The sequence below is a fragment of the Desarmillaria tabescens genome (assembly GCF_030435595.1).
Source record: "Desarmillaria tabescens strain CCBAS 213 chromosome Unknown EV420scaffold_317, whole genome shotgun sequence".
NCBI classification, from domain to species: domain Eukaryota; kingdom Fungi; phylum Basidiomycota; class Agaricomycetes; order Agaricales; family Physalacriaceae; genus Desarmillaria; species Desarmillaria tabescens.
Genome location: NW_026848616.1, coordinates 15055 through 31563, shown reverse-complemented (window position 1 = coordinate 31563; position 16509 = coordinate 15055). Strand labels below are relative to the sequence as shown.

At 50.1% G+C, this 16509-nt stretch overlaps 1 protein-coding gene across 1 annotated transcript; it reads left to right on the top strand.

Annotated features, from left to right (window-relative positions):
• Window positions 1–3872: 3872 nt before the first annotated feature.
• EV420DRAFT_1655812 (uncharacterized protein) lies at window positions 3873–6202 on the top strand (the record flags this gene model as incomplete). The annotated part of the gene is made up of 3 exons (XM_060478853.1): window positions 3873–4667; window positions 4716–5054; window positions 5102–6202. The coding sequence occupies 3 exons, from the start codon at window positions 3873–3875 to the stop codon at window positions 6200–6202; spliced, it is 2235 nt and encodes a 744-aa protein (XP_060321364.1).
• Between the last annotated feature and the right edge of the window lie 10307 nt (window positions 6203–16509).

Here is a 16509-nt window from a genome sequence, read left to right as displayed (position 1 = left end):
TGCGCGGCCCCGGCCCCTCCCCCTTCTTTCCAGCCGGCCCTGAAGCGTTCTCTCCATTCCTTCCAATGCTAGCCCCCCCGGTATCCCCCTCCCTAACCCTTAGAGAGGACTATACAGTCCCCCCTAAGGGCAGGAAGAGAGATACCAAGGGGGCTAGCATTCTATGGAATGCAGAGCCCGCCTCAGGACCTCGCTGTCCCTCTCCCTGCTTACCATTGAGCCCTACAAGCAAACGGAATCTCAAGGCTTTGAACTGCCGGTGATAAACAGCCCAGTAATGGGTTAGTATACATGTTCATTAGTAGGCCTACTACTAGCATGTTATAACAACCCATCCTTAGTGCGCGTTCAACTCAATTCAACTCGTTAGTTGAATGGCACACCCACCGAAACCGTTGACTCCAAGGAGAGAGCCAAGGTTCTTTTCTTATAAAGGGTATATCCCACCCTAGGACCGAGATTTGCCCCAAAATGCATGAGGCGTGCATGCACCTGTCCACTAAAACGCGACTGCATTTTAACTTGGAAAAAAAAAGGTGCAAGACCAAAGGTTTTTCCAAACAAGGAAATAATATTCGACCTAAGCGAAAGGCTAACAAACCTAAGCGCAAACCTAAGGAACCGGCCCAAGTAACCTAAGGTAAGGTAAGGAACTAACTAACGATTTCGTCCAGTTCAATTCCTAAGTAAAGCTAAGGCGAGTCAACTAACAAACCTAAGCGCAAGCGTAACCAATGCTTAACGAACCTAAGGTTTGCGTACTAAGCTAACCTAAGGAAAGTAAGGTAAGGGACCTAACGATTCCTAAGTAAACCTTCCTAAGCAAAGGTAAGGCCAGTCACTAACAATCCTAAGCAAAACCACAGCACCCAGGATTCCCGCGTGGTCCCCCACCGTGGTACTAACTGGGCGGCACTCCGGTTAACTGCGCAGATCGGACGGGATGCGGTGCTTTCGAAGTCCTATGGCCGTGGATAACAAGTATGCATGTTATTGCGTTTTGTTACCGACCTGCATAACAGGTCAAGTCAATGAAAACTCGACCTACCGCTGCCAAAATCGTTGCACGCCGCTCTTAACGAAGGGTTTACTTAGCAAACCCTTCATTTCGAAGCCAGTTGCCGTTCAAAATTTGAACCTAACCCTTTGAAAGCCAAGTAAACACTTAGCGCAGTTAAAAAGGTAACCTTAGCTTCGTTCGCTTGGCTCCTAAGGGCATTTCAACATGGCATGCTTAAGGGCAGGCACTCAAGCTCATTAACGGTCCATTAGTACAATCACTAACTTGCGCTTTCAAGCTTTCTGCCTATACCATCTGTAGTCTCTGAATGACTCATGACATAGTCATCACAATTGATGGTGATGAAAACAATGTCCTTAATAACAATCCACTACAATAAGGATGGTCCCATCCTCACCCCAACCCACCCAGCACACCCCACATTGATATTGGGTCCAATTGCTCATGTACAACAAATTACAACACATGAGTGAACATGAACATGGCAGAAGATCAAATATTGTGTCCCATCTGCAAGCAGTGGGAGGGGCTATGGACCGAATACCAATGATGATGATGATGATCAACCGGACGATGGTGGCAGCAGTAGTGGAAGAGGCAAGGAGGGTTCAAGAACTGGGAGAGGAGTATAGTGAAGGGCAGAGAAGGGCAGTGAGACAGAGAGAAGAAGGTTGGCAGACACAATGAAGAAGGGGATACAGGTGAGAGGGTGGGATAGAGATCTGGGTGCCGATGTCCAATGATGGGAACAACAGCAGCACCACTTCAGTGATCAAGTACACTCTCAAGGATGCATCTGACAATACTGAGATGCTGGTGATATGTGCACCAATGCCTCCACCGCTGCCACCCCCGCTGAATCCAACATCTAACCTTACCATCCTTAGCCTTGTCTGCTGGATTTCTGCTTGAATAGTGTCAGTTAACAGATAGTGAATATATATCTGGAGCATCAGTTGAGAAATATTCAATATAGGCTAATTTCACAGTATTATAGAGAGTATTGGTCAGCAATCTAGCTCAGCTTAGTCATCACTCTGAACTAACTCAATGATGACATCATTAGAAATTTAGGCTGACTTGAGAATCAAACTCAAGATCTCCAAAATATAATCTATAACATCACATGACTTTTCTGAGCAAACATGCTAACCACTGTACCATATTGATATTATATATTTATGTTTTCATCATTATATATACACTTTCTCCCTTAATATTTATGACCTCATATTGATGCCCTCCCTTTGCTCCGCTCTAGTGCGCTTTTTTGCCTTTTTGGGCTCTCCAAATCAGCCCATCAAAATTGCCTGGATCCAGTGGCAGTGCCACATTTCTAATACCCATAATAGAGGCTATTTTCCGGTCAAAATAGCCATTGGGCTACTCTCAGGCTACTGGGTCAGCCAGGGGATAGTACTATAATCTGTATAGACATAAACAACATAAAATAAAGCCCTCTAATGATACATGGGAGCCTTGGATACTGGCCTAAAAGGGTAATATAATGAAAATTACATAAATATTCCCTTTTGGGGGCTGCTGCATGCATTGGATCAGCTGTAAGATTTCACCAATTGATTCCCTGATCTTTAAAACACCAAAGTGACCTCTCCCCAGTACTTTTGGCACACTTTATTCCTGGAGATAAAAGAAAATATTCGCTTTTTAGGGTGCAGCATGCTTCAGATCACTTTGAAAACATTACCAATCGATTCCTACACTATGAAAACTCTAGAATAAACCCTCATTTGTAATATAGGACCAGTATAATACAATATAAAAGAGGGTATTAGGGGGCATACATCGCTTATTTTGTTTTTCACACTTTGGATGGCCTGGGGAAGATTACCAATGGATTCCCTGATATTAAAAACCCCCAAACGACTCCAGCATCCATTTATAGGGTGTCAGAAACGAGAGAAATGATGATATTACAGTTTAGGGGGGAGCACATATAATAAATCCTGTTTCTGGGCTTCAGACCACTTCGGAGTTTTATCCATTATGTTTCTTGACCCAAAAAACACTCAGAAGATGCCATGAGATAGATAAAACCATCAGAAATACCTGGTAAAAAGAGTAATAGGGGATGGAGGAGACATACCTTATATTTCGAATTTCTAATAGTTAGTGAGGGTATTCCTGCTACACAACAGACCATATACACTATATAATGATGTGTACAAAGACACATAGCCATCCTAAATGTATTGAAAGAGATATGAGCAGATCATTCTGTAAAACAGGAGTAGCACATCCCATATTTCGATGTTCTGCTTATCCTATGGCCTGGGGACTATCAGAATCGGATTCCTTGACCCAAAAAACAGTAGGGGCATCTATCATCCCTGGTGTTCAGATGTCTAAACTCTGAGGTACAAGATGTTCTCTCATTTATCACTTATATTGTCCTGTAGCTACATATGGCTGTATGTGTTATCTGGGTAAAATGGCCCCCAGGGATGATAGTGTAATATAAGTAGCAGCCATTGGTGCCATCTGTAACCCATACGGATTACACATTATGTACTGCTATTTACCTAGACCATTAGATACTTCCATGGATCTCAAACAGATCGAGATCACTTACCTTCTTGACTAGTTACATTCTTGTTCATACCACAACAAAGTTGATTCCTATTCTGTTGCATGTGTTCAGTGTTCCCAGCTACGGCCTGGGTTCCACTTTTTTTTGAATACTGTTCAACTCTGTACTTTCTGTCCTGACGACTGCTATTTCTGTGTTGAACATGGAAAGGCATGCCGAACACCAATGAAGAACTTCTATCCCCAACGAACAGTGATACCCATTTGACACCATCCCCAGAACTTGATACTAGCTTGTGATATGTCCCTCCTGACCTGCCAACAGTTTTTCTATAAAGGCGGACACCCCATTTCACAAGACCCCACTTCCCTTGACCATCAACCACCACCTACATGCACACTGGCACCGATTCTCAGAGCCCTGCCCCACTGTGCTATCCAACCTGACTCTGAGGAGATTCCTGTTTCCCCAGGGAGTTCACTACCATCATTGATGCCTTCAACAAATGACATTGACGACAGAGACCAGATGCCAGAAGGCACTGCTCTGCCTGTACCACACATCAATCTCGCAGCACGTGAAAGAGAGAGATGCCTAGCTGCATCGGCACAATCACCAAACCAGTCACCGACCCAGATCAGTATGCATATAGCCACCTCAGCAGACCTGCCCAGTGAAGAAATCAACAAGGACGACTTTGAGGACCTCTCTGATCTTATCCCCATCACAGATGATGAGGATGACTCCTTCTCAGACAACGAGATCTCTTCAGACAATGACGATGACCAAGGTGGTTGTTCACCCTTGTCCTCAGACACCGATAACGACCCTGCACCTCCTGCTGCACCAGCCATTCCTTCAAATGCAGATTCTGCTGATTCTGACTCTGACTCTGATTACTCTTTTGTCAAACATTCTTGCCCCTGTCCCCATCCCCTAGCTTCTACCATGTCTGCGGCTGCTACAGTAGAGCAAAACTCATGCACTGAGGCTCCAATTCTACATCCCAGTGTGTACACTATCAATATTCTCAATGACTTTGCAAAAGCCTTTGAGTCCTTCTTCTTATACAAAAAGGTCAAGGCTGAGGACCGCGTACATATGGCCATTCCTGTGTTATGTGAACCAGCAATGAAATCCTAGATTCGACTCGAATCTGCTCGGGATGAGGCTCCGCTCATTGATTGGACATGGGAGTTTTTCCTGGCTCAGTTAAAGGAGAAATGGCTGCTGGATAATTGGTTCGTGCAGGTGAAGAAGACCCGGAATGCCAGTCAGGGAAAGCGACCCTGGTTCGAGTTCCAGCTAACGGTCCACAGTGCTAATGAGAATTTGGTGGGCCTGGTAAGTTACCTTGACACAGATGACATGCGTCTGCATCTTGAGGAGCACATGAATGATGATCTGGCTGAAGTGTATCTCAAGGCGAACCATAAAGAGGAGCTTGCCAATCTCAAGGATATTGATAAGTGGATCGAGGAGGTTTGCTTGCTTGATGAGGATATTCGCATGGGAAACACTTGTTCAAGGCGCTATTGGCAGAGAACATGACACAGACTTTGGGCAATGCAATGTCAGCGAATAAGGCAGCCAGGACGACTCATGCACAGACCACAGCTTCATCCAACCCTGACTCATCCACCACTACATCTGACACCAAACCCTTATCCAATCCAAAGGGATGCCCTCCACACCTGACTGATGTAGAGAAGGAGCTGCTGATGAAGCACCTTGGCTGTTTCGTATGTCATCAGTTTTACACTGACCACATTGGCTCCAGTTGCAAAACCGGTAATCCTGACCCTACCACCTACAAGACACTCACTGAGGCCGATGCACTTGCTGCAAAAGCCATGTATGAAGCACAGAAAAAGACCTTCATAGCCGGTATTCGTGCTTGTCAGGGAGAGTCTTCCACTCTTTCTGATGATGAGAATATGATTGGGGATTCTTCGGATGCCTCTGCCGGCAATGAGTACGTTGATCCCTCTCTTGAACCCTTTCTTATGACGCCCCATCTGTGGATGGAAGGCGAAATTTCCTCCCCTGCCTTATCTTCTGCAGTACCTGTGTGGGCACTTATTGACCATGGTTCCCCCACAGTTTTGATTAGTGCTGAGTTTGCCATCCAACTAGCTTTGAAACAATGCAAATTGACAAGACCAATTCCTTTCTCTTCAATACTGGATTCCTCCACCGCTCAGACTCTTGATAAATGTGTATGCTTCAGGATTAGCAAGAACTCTTGGACTTCCCATAGAATATTTGCCATGATTTGTCCTACTCTCCACTGCGACCTCATCTTAGGCACACCCTTTCTGTACCATAATAATGTAATCATTGACCATGGAAGCCATTCTGCATTCGCTGCTGGGTCTGACATCAACCTCTTGGATTCAAGACGCCCTTTGAAGACATCAATGGTCCCCTCCATGTCCCCACAAGAAGCTCGCTTAACAGCCATGGAGGAACATAAACATGCAAATAAGGAGATCCTGGCCATCAGGAAGGCTCTCCGAGTTACACATGCACCTTTGCTCCATGAGCTGGAATCGTTGTTTGTCTCCTCAGGCTTGCATGAAAGGATGCATCCCTTTACATTGGAATGTGACCTACCTTGCAGGTGTTAGCCACTAACTTTATCGACTTAGATCATGCCAGGATCCCTACTCGCACTTCGGTAGGAGACGCTCTAGCAAGTCAAAGGCGATGAAAGTCGATGGGACAAGTAGTCACGAAGAACAGAGTTCGATGTTAGGTAGATTAAACCTTAGCCGAAGCTGGGGTTTGACCAGCTGAGGCTCTACTTAAATACACGTTGGTATGCTAAAAATAGTACTGTGGGAAACAGTCCGTGGTGATCGCTTGTGTGTAATCCGGCTGAGTCAAACGAAGAAAAGAAAAAGAAATGAATAAACCGTAACATTACCCCCTCCTTAAGACTCATTCGTCCCGAATGAGAATATATCTCCTGCCTTCCACATGAGCGAGCGAAAGGGTCTCCCTTCTGCTTTAAAACAGTTTAGCATCGGGTCTGCTGGGCCTCGAGTACTGCCGTCGGCCTCATCCCTAGCTGCACCTGGATCCTGCTACCCATGGATATGCAGGACCACCTTGTGCCGGTATGGCCTCTCGCTGTCTGTCGGGACTCCCTGTCCCTAAGGGTTCATTGCTCAACATTGAGCGGTGGCAATCCCCTTCTACACCATAAATAGCTTTTAAGACTCATTCGTTGCGAATGAGTCATTCGAATCCTGCGCGTCGCTGTCAGAGGAGGAATGGTTGGATTCAGAATAGAATGATGCAACGTCGCTCTCATCATCGTTGTCATCATCTTCATTCTTATCCCAATTTTCTGCGACTCGTTGTAGGTGATTGACATCCGAGTTGTCGGAGTCGGGATAGTTAGGATGTTCGTCCTCGAATGAGGATCCGTCGTCGAGGGCGTTAAACTCCTCCGAGTGTGCAGGTGCCATACATTCGGAAGAGGGGACGGTGATGATCTCGGTGATGCATGGGGTATCCGGTTCATGGTATTGGATTGGGAGGTTCAAAGGTATTTTATCATCCCTCCCCACCGTTTTTCCCTTGTCGTTAACTGTCCACCAGACCTTTTGAATCCGGGTTTCATAATCATTGACCAGTTCTTCCGCATTTGCCATGTTTGAACGTTTGACCCACAAATTCTCCTCCATTGGGTATCCTTTCCATTTTACCAAGTACTCGGTAATGGTTCGGCAGGTTTGTCCTTGACCAACGACCCGGTCCCTTTCTCCGACAATCTCTTTGATTTCGTACTCTTCTTCATCATCGATGAGTTCAGGAGGCGGTCTCTCGGGATGTGGTTGGTTTGGGAATTCAGGGGCATGGTATGGAGTGAGCAGGGATTCGTTGAATCGGTTATGAATTCGCCATTTTGTGGGAAGTTTCAATTCGTAGGCCGATGCTCCTTTCTTTGCTATTATGGTGAACAGTCCCACCTGTCTATCCCCCAGCTTCTTGGTCGGACGAGGAAGGTTTAAGTTGGTGGAATCCAGCCAAACCTTATCGCCGGCCTGATACTCCAACGCTTTTCCCTTGTGCTTGTCGTAGGCCTTCTTCATTGATTCAGCTGCACGCTCCAGGGATTCTCTTGCCTTCTCTTGCATCTCCTGAATTCCCTCGACCAATTTGGACGTGGCTGGTACGGCATCTTGACGCTGGGTGGTTTTAATGACTTGTCCGTCACATCCGAAGACTACCTTGTATGGAGAGAAACCCGTCATGGAGTGTTTTCGATTATTGTGAGTGAATGCGGCGAGTGGTAACCACTCGCTCCAATCGTCTTGGCGGTAGTTGACAAACATTTTGAGGTATTTTTCGATCTCCTGGTTGACCCTCTCCGTCTGTCCATCCGTTTGAGGGTGATAGGCTGTTGAGGGGTTTCCTGCAACCTGAATGAGGGCGTAGAACTCTTTCATGAACTTGGATACGAAAATGGCTCCTCTGTCAGAGATGATCTTTTTTGGCATCATGCCATATGGTACGTAGATGTAGTCTCGTAGGATCTTAGCGAAGCCTAGAGACGATAGCTCCTCGGTGCATGCAATAGGAATGATGGTTTTAGAAAATCTGTCGACCAGGACAAGGATGGAGTTATTCCCCTTCGAGTCGGGAAGCTTGGTGATCATGTCGACCGAGATATGTGTCCACAGTCAGTCTGGGATCTCATTCGGGTGGAGGGGCGCCTTCTTGGGACGATGATCCGCCTTAGTCCGCTGACAAACTTCGCACCCCCTTACATAGGCTTCCACCTCCGAGCGCATTCGAGGCCACCAATAGTCTCGCAAAATGAGCTCTTTCGTCTTCTCTATCCCTGGATGTCCTGTGGTGGCGTGGTCATGTCGCAGGGCTATAATCTCGCCCCGTAGTTGCCTGTCTCTGGGTACGTAAATGCGACCGTCGTACCACAGTAGTCCTTGATCTCGTGAGACCCCCTTTTCATGGTTAAGGGAGTCGGAGATGCCCCGGTCCCACTTATGCGGGTCGTGCGTGGCTAGTTTGATTCTTTCGTGCAGCTCCTCCGTGGTAGGCATGGTAAGAGCTCGAAAGTGAGCAGGTTTTAAGACCGTCATGTCTTGGTTGTCGCTCTTCCCCTGGTCGTGATCCGCTCTTCTGGATAGCAAGTCGGCTTTATGATTTTGAGCTCCTGGCTTGTGGTGTAAGGTGAACTGGTACTCGGCCAGTTCGGTTACCCACCGAGCTTGTCGTCGGTTAAGCTTCTGAGGTTTTCGAAAGTACTGAAGATTGGAATGATCTGTCCAGATCTCGAAGTCTTCCTGCGCGCCCATGAGGTATTGTCGCCATTCCTCTAACACAATCATGATGGCAAGGAGCTCCTTGTCGTAGATCTCATAATTGCATTCTGTAACCGATAGCACCTTGGAGAGAAAGGCTACCGGTCACCACTTCTCCTCTTGCCACTGGGACAGTACTGCCCCTATCGCTCCTTCACTGGAGTCCGCTTCCACTCGGAATTTCCCTTCGTCTAGCGGGATGGTCAGAACCACATCCTCGCGGAACAACTCTTTAATCTTTTCAAACGCTGCTCGTTGGGCCTCTCCTCATTTCCATTCCGCCTTCCCGGTGAGGACAGTAAGGGGTTTGACATGCTTGCTGTAGTCACGAATGAATTGTCGGTAAAAGTTGCAAAAGCCCAAAAAGGACTGGAGTTCTTGTTTCTTTGACGGAGTAGGCCAGTCCAAAAGGCTGGCGATTTTCATGGGGTCCATACGGATCCTTCCTTCGCTGATGAGTACTCCTAGGTACTCTGTCTCTTCCACTTCGAACTCGCACTTCTCCGCCTTGAGGAATAACTTGTTTTCGCAGAGGATCCGGAGTACTTCGTGTACTATGCGTCTGTGATCCTCCTTGTTCTTTGATGCAATAAGTATGTCGTCAAGGTAGACCGATACCTCCCCTGCGGTGATAAGGTCTTTGAAGATGTCGTTCATCATCCACTGGAAAGTGGCTGGGGAGTTTGTGAGGCCGAAGAACATTACCAGTGGCTCGTAGAGACCGCGGTTGGTTCAGAAAGCGGCCTTCCATTCATCCCCCTGTTTTATCCTAACGTTGTTGTACCCCCATCGTACGTCCAACTTGGTGAAGTATTTGGCCTTCTTCAACCGGTCCATAAGCTCTCTGATGAGGGGTAACGGGTACTGATTCTTGATGGTCATTTCGTTGAGCTTGCGGTAATCTTGGACCGGGCGAAGTTGGCCATCCTTTTTCTTCACGAAGAAAAACGGGGACGCCATCGGAGATTTTGAGGCTTGGATGCGTCCCGTGGACAAGTTTTCGTCCAAGAACTTATCCAGCTCCTCCTGTTCCGTGCGGTTAAGCGGGTAGACCTTACAGTCCAGGTTGGCGTTGGCGTTAGGGATTAACTCGATCGCGTGGTCCCAGGGTTTCTGCAGGGGTAATTCATCGAAGTTCTCCTTGGCGAAGACATCCTCAAAGTCCCTGTACTCGTCCGGTACTATCTCTTCAAAGGACTTCACTTCTTTCTGAGCATTGGCCCGGGCGGCCAGTTTGTTGGCTTTAGTGCCCATGGCTCGCACATGGAACGCTTCCTCGAAGTCAATTACTAAGATCATGTCCCCTTCTTTGTACTCGTCCCATCTGGATGAAGGGTCTGTATCCAGGAGGGAGAAAGGAACTTTGCGGCAAGCGCAGCGAGCCAACGTGACTGCTCCGGTGTTCCAGTCAATCAGCGGGTTATGCCTCTGTAGCCAATTGTGCCCGAGGAATAGGGGGGTGGTGCCTAGATCCACCATGGCTAATTCGATCCGTTCCACGTGGTCTCCGATGCGTAGCCGTACTTCGGCATATTCAGTGATGTCACCCCCCTTGTTTCGGGTGCCGTCAGCATTGTATACCGGAATGGGTCGGGCCACCTTTTTGAGGTTAAGGGCGTGGCTTTGGGCCCAGGCGCGGTCTATGGAGCTGCCGGTGGCCCCGCTGTCTACGAGCGCTTTTAGGGAGTGCATTTCGCGAGTATCTAGGGTTTCCAGCTGCACAGTAATTGATACATTCCGCCCCTTCCTTCCTCGTGTGTACATAGGTGGCTTGGTAAGTTCCTCCATCCATTCCCACTTATCCCTGGCTTCTGCGGCAGTCTCGGGCTGCTCCTTGAGCGCCTCCCATAACTCGACCATCACTTCCCCCGTACGACGGGGGTGTACCCATCGATTGAGGGTGGCCAAGGTGGCCAATTCGTTGGTGGCGAGTCGTAGCGCCCTTCGGGTCCAGTGCCTTCCGAAGGGCTCGTAGTACGTGTCCAGGACGGGCTTTCGGACCTCATCCCTTGGTCCAGACTCAGGGGTCACAGGAGACTTCCCCTTTGGTCCGATGGTCAGAATGTCGGACCGTAAGTGGGCTTCTTCATCTTCTACTTCTTCCAACGAAACTTGGGGTTTCTTGACTCGAGGTGGCAGTTGGTCACCGGGCCGGTCATTAAGGCCCCTCGGCGGCACTTGGTCACCTTCCGACGAGTTGGTGGAGGAGGGCTCGCTGCCCTGCGTTCGGCCCTGGCCAAGGGCGCTTGTGTGTGGCGTTGTAACCTCCACTGAAATCCTGTACTTATCCTCATTCCTAATGCCGGCGGTACTCTCGGAAACCCTAGGCAAGTGCACACATATTGGCTCATCAAGGGGGTCGGCATCGTTTGCAGATGAGGCCACTACTAAATGTAGGTGGTCCCCTTGAGTCCTAGCCTCAGCTGCTTTCCCGCCACTGACGGGAGGAACAACCTGACCTACATTTTGGCAGGAAGGCCCACCCATCGGAGTCGTCGGCCGATTCTCCCTGCCGGGGCGACGACCACCACGTCTGGCATCCATCTTGTCCTGACCTGAGGCGCTCGCTGGGTGCTCCAGAACTTTCCCCATTCAGTCAGGCGGGGGTGTCTGAGGTGGACCGGCCCCTAGGGGTTCATTGTCCATTGCAGGCTGCGTAGGACAGCGGAAATCCCCTCCTACACCATTGACGTTTTGCGATTCTTCATCCTTAGTCTCCTCCACGGATAACGCAGCGAAAGAATTGGTATATTGATCATACGGAGTACCTACATACGTAGTATAAGTCCGACTAGAAGTACATGAGTGCGCACCCGGTGAAACTAAGTCCTTTGCTGACGCCGTCGAATCGCTTATTTCGACGCCAGCTCGTCTTTTGACGACTTCTCCTCCTTCACTTCCTCGACCTTCGTGTCCTTTCCTAGTTCCTCCTTCTCAGCTTCAGTGAGCAGTTGACGGAGGCGAGCGACGTCAGGCTTTTTGCGAGGTGGGAGTTTAACGGGGAGCCACTTCGCCTTGTCCGTTGGGCATTTATGGGTTTGGCTCCACCCGGTATTCCCACACTTGAAGCATCGCTTGTCGGACCGTAGCTTATCAATTTCCATCGGCTGACCTGCGCCTCCATATGTAGTCCCTGTGGCGTCCTTCTTATCGCCACTAGGGCCGCTCCCTTTGGATTGGTTTTGATTGCCTCGACCTGAACTGCCTTGGTTCAGGGAGGTCTTACTGGCGAGGCCTTGGGCCACGTCGTACTGGTAATTGGCGTCGATCCTTAAGACTCGCGCCTTCCACTGTGCGTAGGTTGTGGGGCGTTCATTATCCCCATGCATAACCGTTTTGCACACCGTCGGCCTGATTGCCACCTCCACAGCCTCGAACATCTGCTTCTCGTTGTTAAATTCTCCGCACTTGTGGGCCAGCCGTTCGAATTTGGCGAAGAACTCGACCGCGGACTTGAACTCCGACTGTTGGATCTTCTTCCACTCGGCCTTCCATATTGCGAGTTCTGCTACCTCTCGGAATTCCGTTGTGAGGTCATGGGAGAACTCAGCCCATGTGGGGAATCTCCAATGCCCCTGCTCGTCCCGGTACCGATAATATTGGTCGCCCCACCACTCCTTCGCCTTGTCCCGTAGGTACCCCTGCGCAAAAGTTATACAGTAGGGGTTTTGTCCTTGATCGTTCATGGTGAAGTGTAACGGGAAGACCTGGAAATACATTTCACAGTGGTGGAGGAAACGGTTGATGTCCGTGGCCTCCCCCGTGAAGTATTCTGGTTGCATGATCAGTTTGGGCTTCACGTTGTTCCAGGGGTTATTGTCCTTCCCCGACGCTAACGTCCACGGTGGTATTGGATCCGGGGGCGACAGTGCTCTAGGTGGTACTGGGGGTTCGGGGGTCGCGGTAGTGACCGTAGTCGATAGTTCTCCCCGGGTGGAGGGTAATCGCCCAGGTATGCTGGTCGACGCGGGGGTTGAGCCGGCGGTTGAGGCGGAACTGTGGATTGCTTCCCTTTGTCCGAGGGCCCTGCGCCGGGATTGTCCATGTCGTCGTCGTCCAGCCCCGCTCCTGCCCAGAACTCCTCAGTTTCGAGGGGATTGGGCATCGGTTGAGGTCGACGATAAGGTTCGCAACCTCGTTGTTGGGCATCGGGATGTACCCGATTCCACACCACGGTGGCCTTGTGCCACGTCTCTACTTCCAAGATGTTCTTCATGAGGTAAACGTCCCCCATGGATTTGGCGTACAGGTAGTCCTCCCCCGCCTCCGTGAAGAGCCACTGGGAGTCTTTCTCCATATCTTCCATCATTATTTCATACAGCCCATGCCACAGCAGAATACTAAAGATTGTTGGGACTGGAGCTGCGGGGTCGACCAGGACCGTTCAGACCCCCCCCATTACCTCGGCCGTGATCGAACTGTTTGGCGGCCGACTTGGCATCCTCTGCCTTCTTCCTCTCTCGGGCGAGTCTGTCGATCTCCTGGTTTCTCCTCCACCTCCCGATGTCGGAGTCGGGGTCGCTGATCTCTGACTCGTAGGCCTGCCAGGCTCTTCGATGGGCCTCGAGGTCTATCCCTGCTTGCTCGGCGCGTCCTGTGTATCGGAGCACAGCGGCTCGTTGTCGGTTCTCGATTTCGGCGTGGGTGGCGTCGGGCTCAACGGGAAGGTCATGGAAGCCTCCTGGCCCGAGGAGGGCGGCGATTTCGGCATGTTGAGTGCGTAAGTCTGCCGCTCTTGCTCGGTCCATTCGGGCCTTGACTTCTGGGGACTCCCGGGCATTTCGAGGGAGGTCGAGCGACTCGACGAGCGTGTGATAGAGTAGCGTCCATGGACGCTGAAGGATAGGGACGGGGTCGGCGAATGCTCGCCCCGCAACCGACAGTGTAAAGGGGACTGGGGCGAGGTCTCCGGCCCCGGCAATTGTTCCAAGTTCCTCGGAGCTGTAGTCCGGGAACTCCTCCCAGAGCTGCTGATCCGTCGGTTCAGCCCTGGTGACGGTGGGAGCAGACGTTGGGTGCTCGGGGACAGGGACGCTCCTCGAGGTCGGGACTCAGGCCATAGGAGTCTCTTCCCTTGGCTCGGCGTAGACCCAGCCGGTGCTGGGGTGCCAACTGATTGGGGGGCCTCTGTCTGTCGGCCAATTAGGAAGAAGGGGTCCTGCCCCATCTGTACGGGTGGTAGTCGCAGCGGAGGCCCCAAGGGCAAGCTCTCCGGAATCACTGTTGAAGTCATCTTCCTGGGCGACTCTGTATCTCCTGCTCTCACTTCCCCAGTCGGCATCTGTCCAGCGATTACCCGACCTCCCGCTGAAGTTGTCTCCGGTATAGGTTGCATCTTCCTCTGTATTCGGGTAGAGGTCGTCGAGTCGGGTCCTCTCCCAGTCTGTGAGCTCATCCCCTTCGTACTCAGTGTCAGCGCCTTCCTCGCCCTCGTCCAGAGCCCTGGTGCCTTGTCCTCGGCTTCGGGCGGCGCTTGACTCGCTTTGGACTGGAGGCTGGTCGAAGAGACCTGGTATGGGCGAGTCTCCTCTGTCGAGGAGTATGCCCCGGGTATCGGTGATGTCGACTGAAGCGACTGACTCGTTGGTAGCGCTTCTGTAGGAGTCGGTGCTTGACTCTGAGAATCACGAGCTGGGTCGCGACGATCCGTAGAGGGATCCTCCAGGTTCCCCGGAGACGTCGGATTCGACATTTTGTATCGTCTGTTGAGAGGCCGCGGGGATGTGAATTACCGGCGGTGGGTATGCGGGGGTGCTGGGAACGTAATGGAATGGAAGTTGTGCCCGAACTCGCCTCTGTCGTTGGAAACAGCGGTGTAGTCGGTACAAAATAATGGACAAGAAAAAGAGTATAAAAGTCGCGAAGACGGCGGGAATGGCGTCGGACCAGGGCATCCATAAGTGGATCTATCCTTGGTGGAAGTCGACGATTGACCATGCAAACTGGTAGACAGTAAGTATGGTAAGAACGATGAGGATTGCGATGATCAGGCTGAGGTCGGTTTCGTAGTTCGAACCGTTCATCAACAGGATTTCGCTAGTTTCGGAGGTGCTCGTCAATGTCAACAACAGAATTGTTAACAAGGAGGTGAGCTGAAGGAGTAGGGTGAAGGGGTTCGTGTTTTTCTTTTAAATTCGTAGAAAACCAACGTAGGCCGCTACAAGCAGTGCTGCTAGTAGTGGTGCCGGGATGGTTGCTAGAACAAAGAGGGTAGTCACAAGGACTATAAGGACGATGGTAAGGATTGGGTCAGGTAGTACGAGTGGAAGGATCCAGTCGGCTACCAAGAGGAGGATAATGAAGAAGTAAATGTTGGGCAGCGTATTGCTGGGCAACGTTGAGCGAGCTTCGGCTAAATGTTAGCCACTAACTTTATCGACTTAGATCGTGCCAGGATCCCTACTCGCACTTCGGTAGGAGACGCTCTAGCAAGTCAAAGGCGATGAAAGTCGATGGGACAAGTAGTCACAAAGAACGGAGTTCGATGTTAGGTAGATTAAACCTTAGCCGAAGCTGGGGATTAAGCCAGCTGAGGCTCTACTTAAATACATGTTGGTAAACTAAAAATAGTACTGTGAGAATGCGTCCGTCATGATCGCATATGAGTAATCATGCTGAGTAAAACGAAGAAAAATGAATAAACCGTAACAACTATAAAGTGACACCTAACTTCTCATAATCTACCAACGCCTCTCTAACACTGAATCACTGAACGCGAGTGACAGGATAGAGATCAGCTTTGGTACCGATTAGAGTTAGTGCTTAACAATTAGCCAAAGCTTACCCTTACTACCCTTACCGTTGTCAACGGTAACTGTACCGCTTCAAGGCAGTCACTGTTATACTTCCAAAGAAAAGAAATCTTCAGCCCGTTATTTAAAACAGCACCCATCGTACCCCAAGATCATAAACATTCGTTGTGGTACAATGAACTTTATGCTGCTCACCCCCTCAGACCGCACCACCATTATCTTCGGAAGTACCTTCAGTATCTTGACACTAGTAACTGCAGTTGCAGTTCTCCACATCCTTCGACTGACCCGACGCCAAAGAGCACTGACCCCTGGAAGAGGGAGAGTAGATGGACTCAATGGCTCGTCAACAGGAACCTCATGAACAACAAGCACCGTCTGGCTCTGATCCCTCACACCACAGCCAAGGGGAGAGCGAGACACACTTCGACACCCCTTACCTGACAGAGAAGAGCGAGCCCCCATGCTCGAGCTTCAGGGCGAGGATCACTGAGATGGTGAAGGCAAAGAATCCCTTCGGGAAGAAGAGCTTGGATGACTCGGCATCCCTCCAGACGATGGAGACGACTGAGTCAACCCCAGATTTACCATTGAGTATTGGACCACTGCGGATGGGTCCTGGGATGACATGACCTGGGGCGACGACAATGACTCCAAGGAGCCATCCATCACCTCCACAGAGCTATCCGCAGCCATCCCAGGGTTCAACAGCGATGGAGAGCGCCTCTACCAGAGAGGAACGAGTGGGTTCTACATCGATGTATTCAGCTGAATCATCAATGGATGAACCAGGTGAAGAACCACCTTCGAAGAAGGTGAAAACCCATTCCTCCCTAACCAGGGACCAGG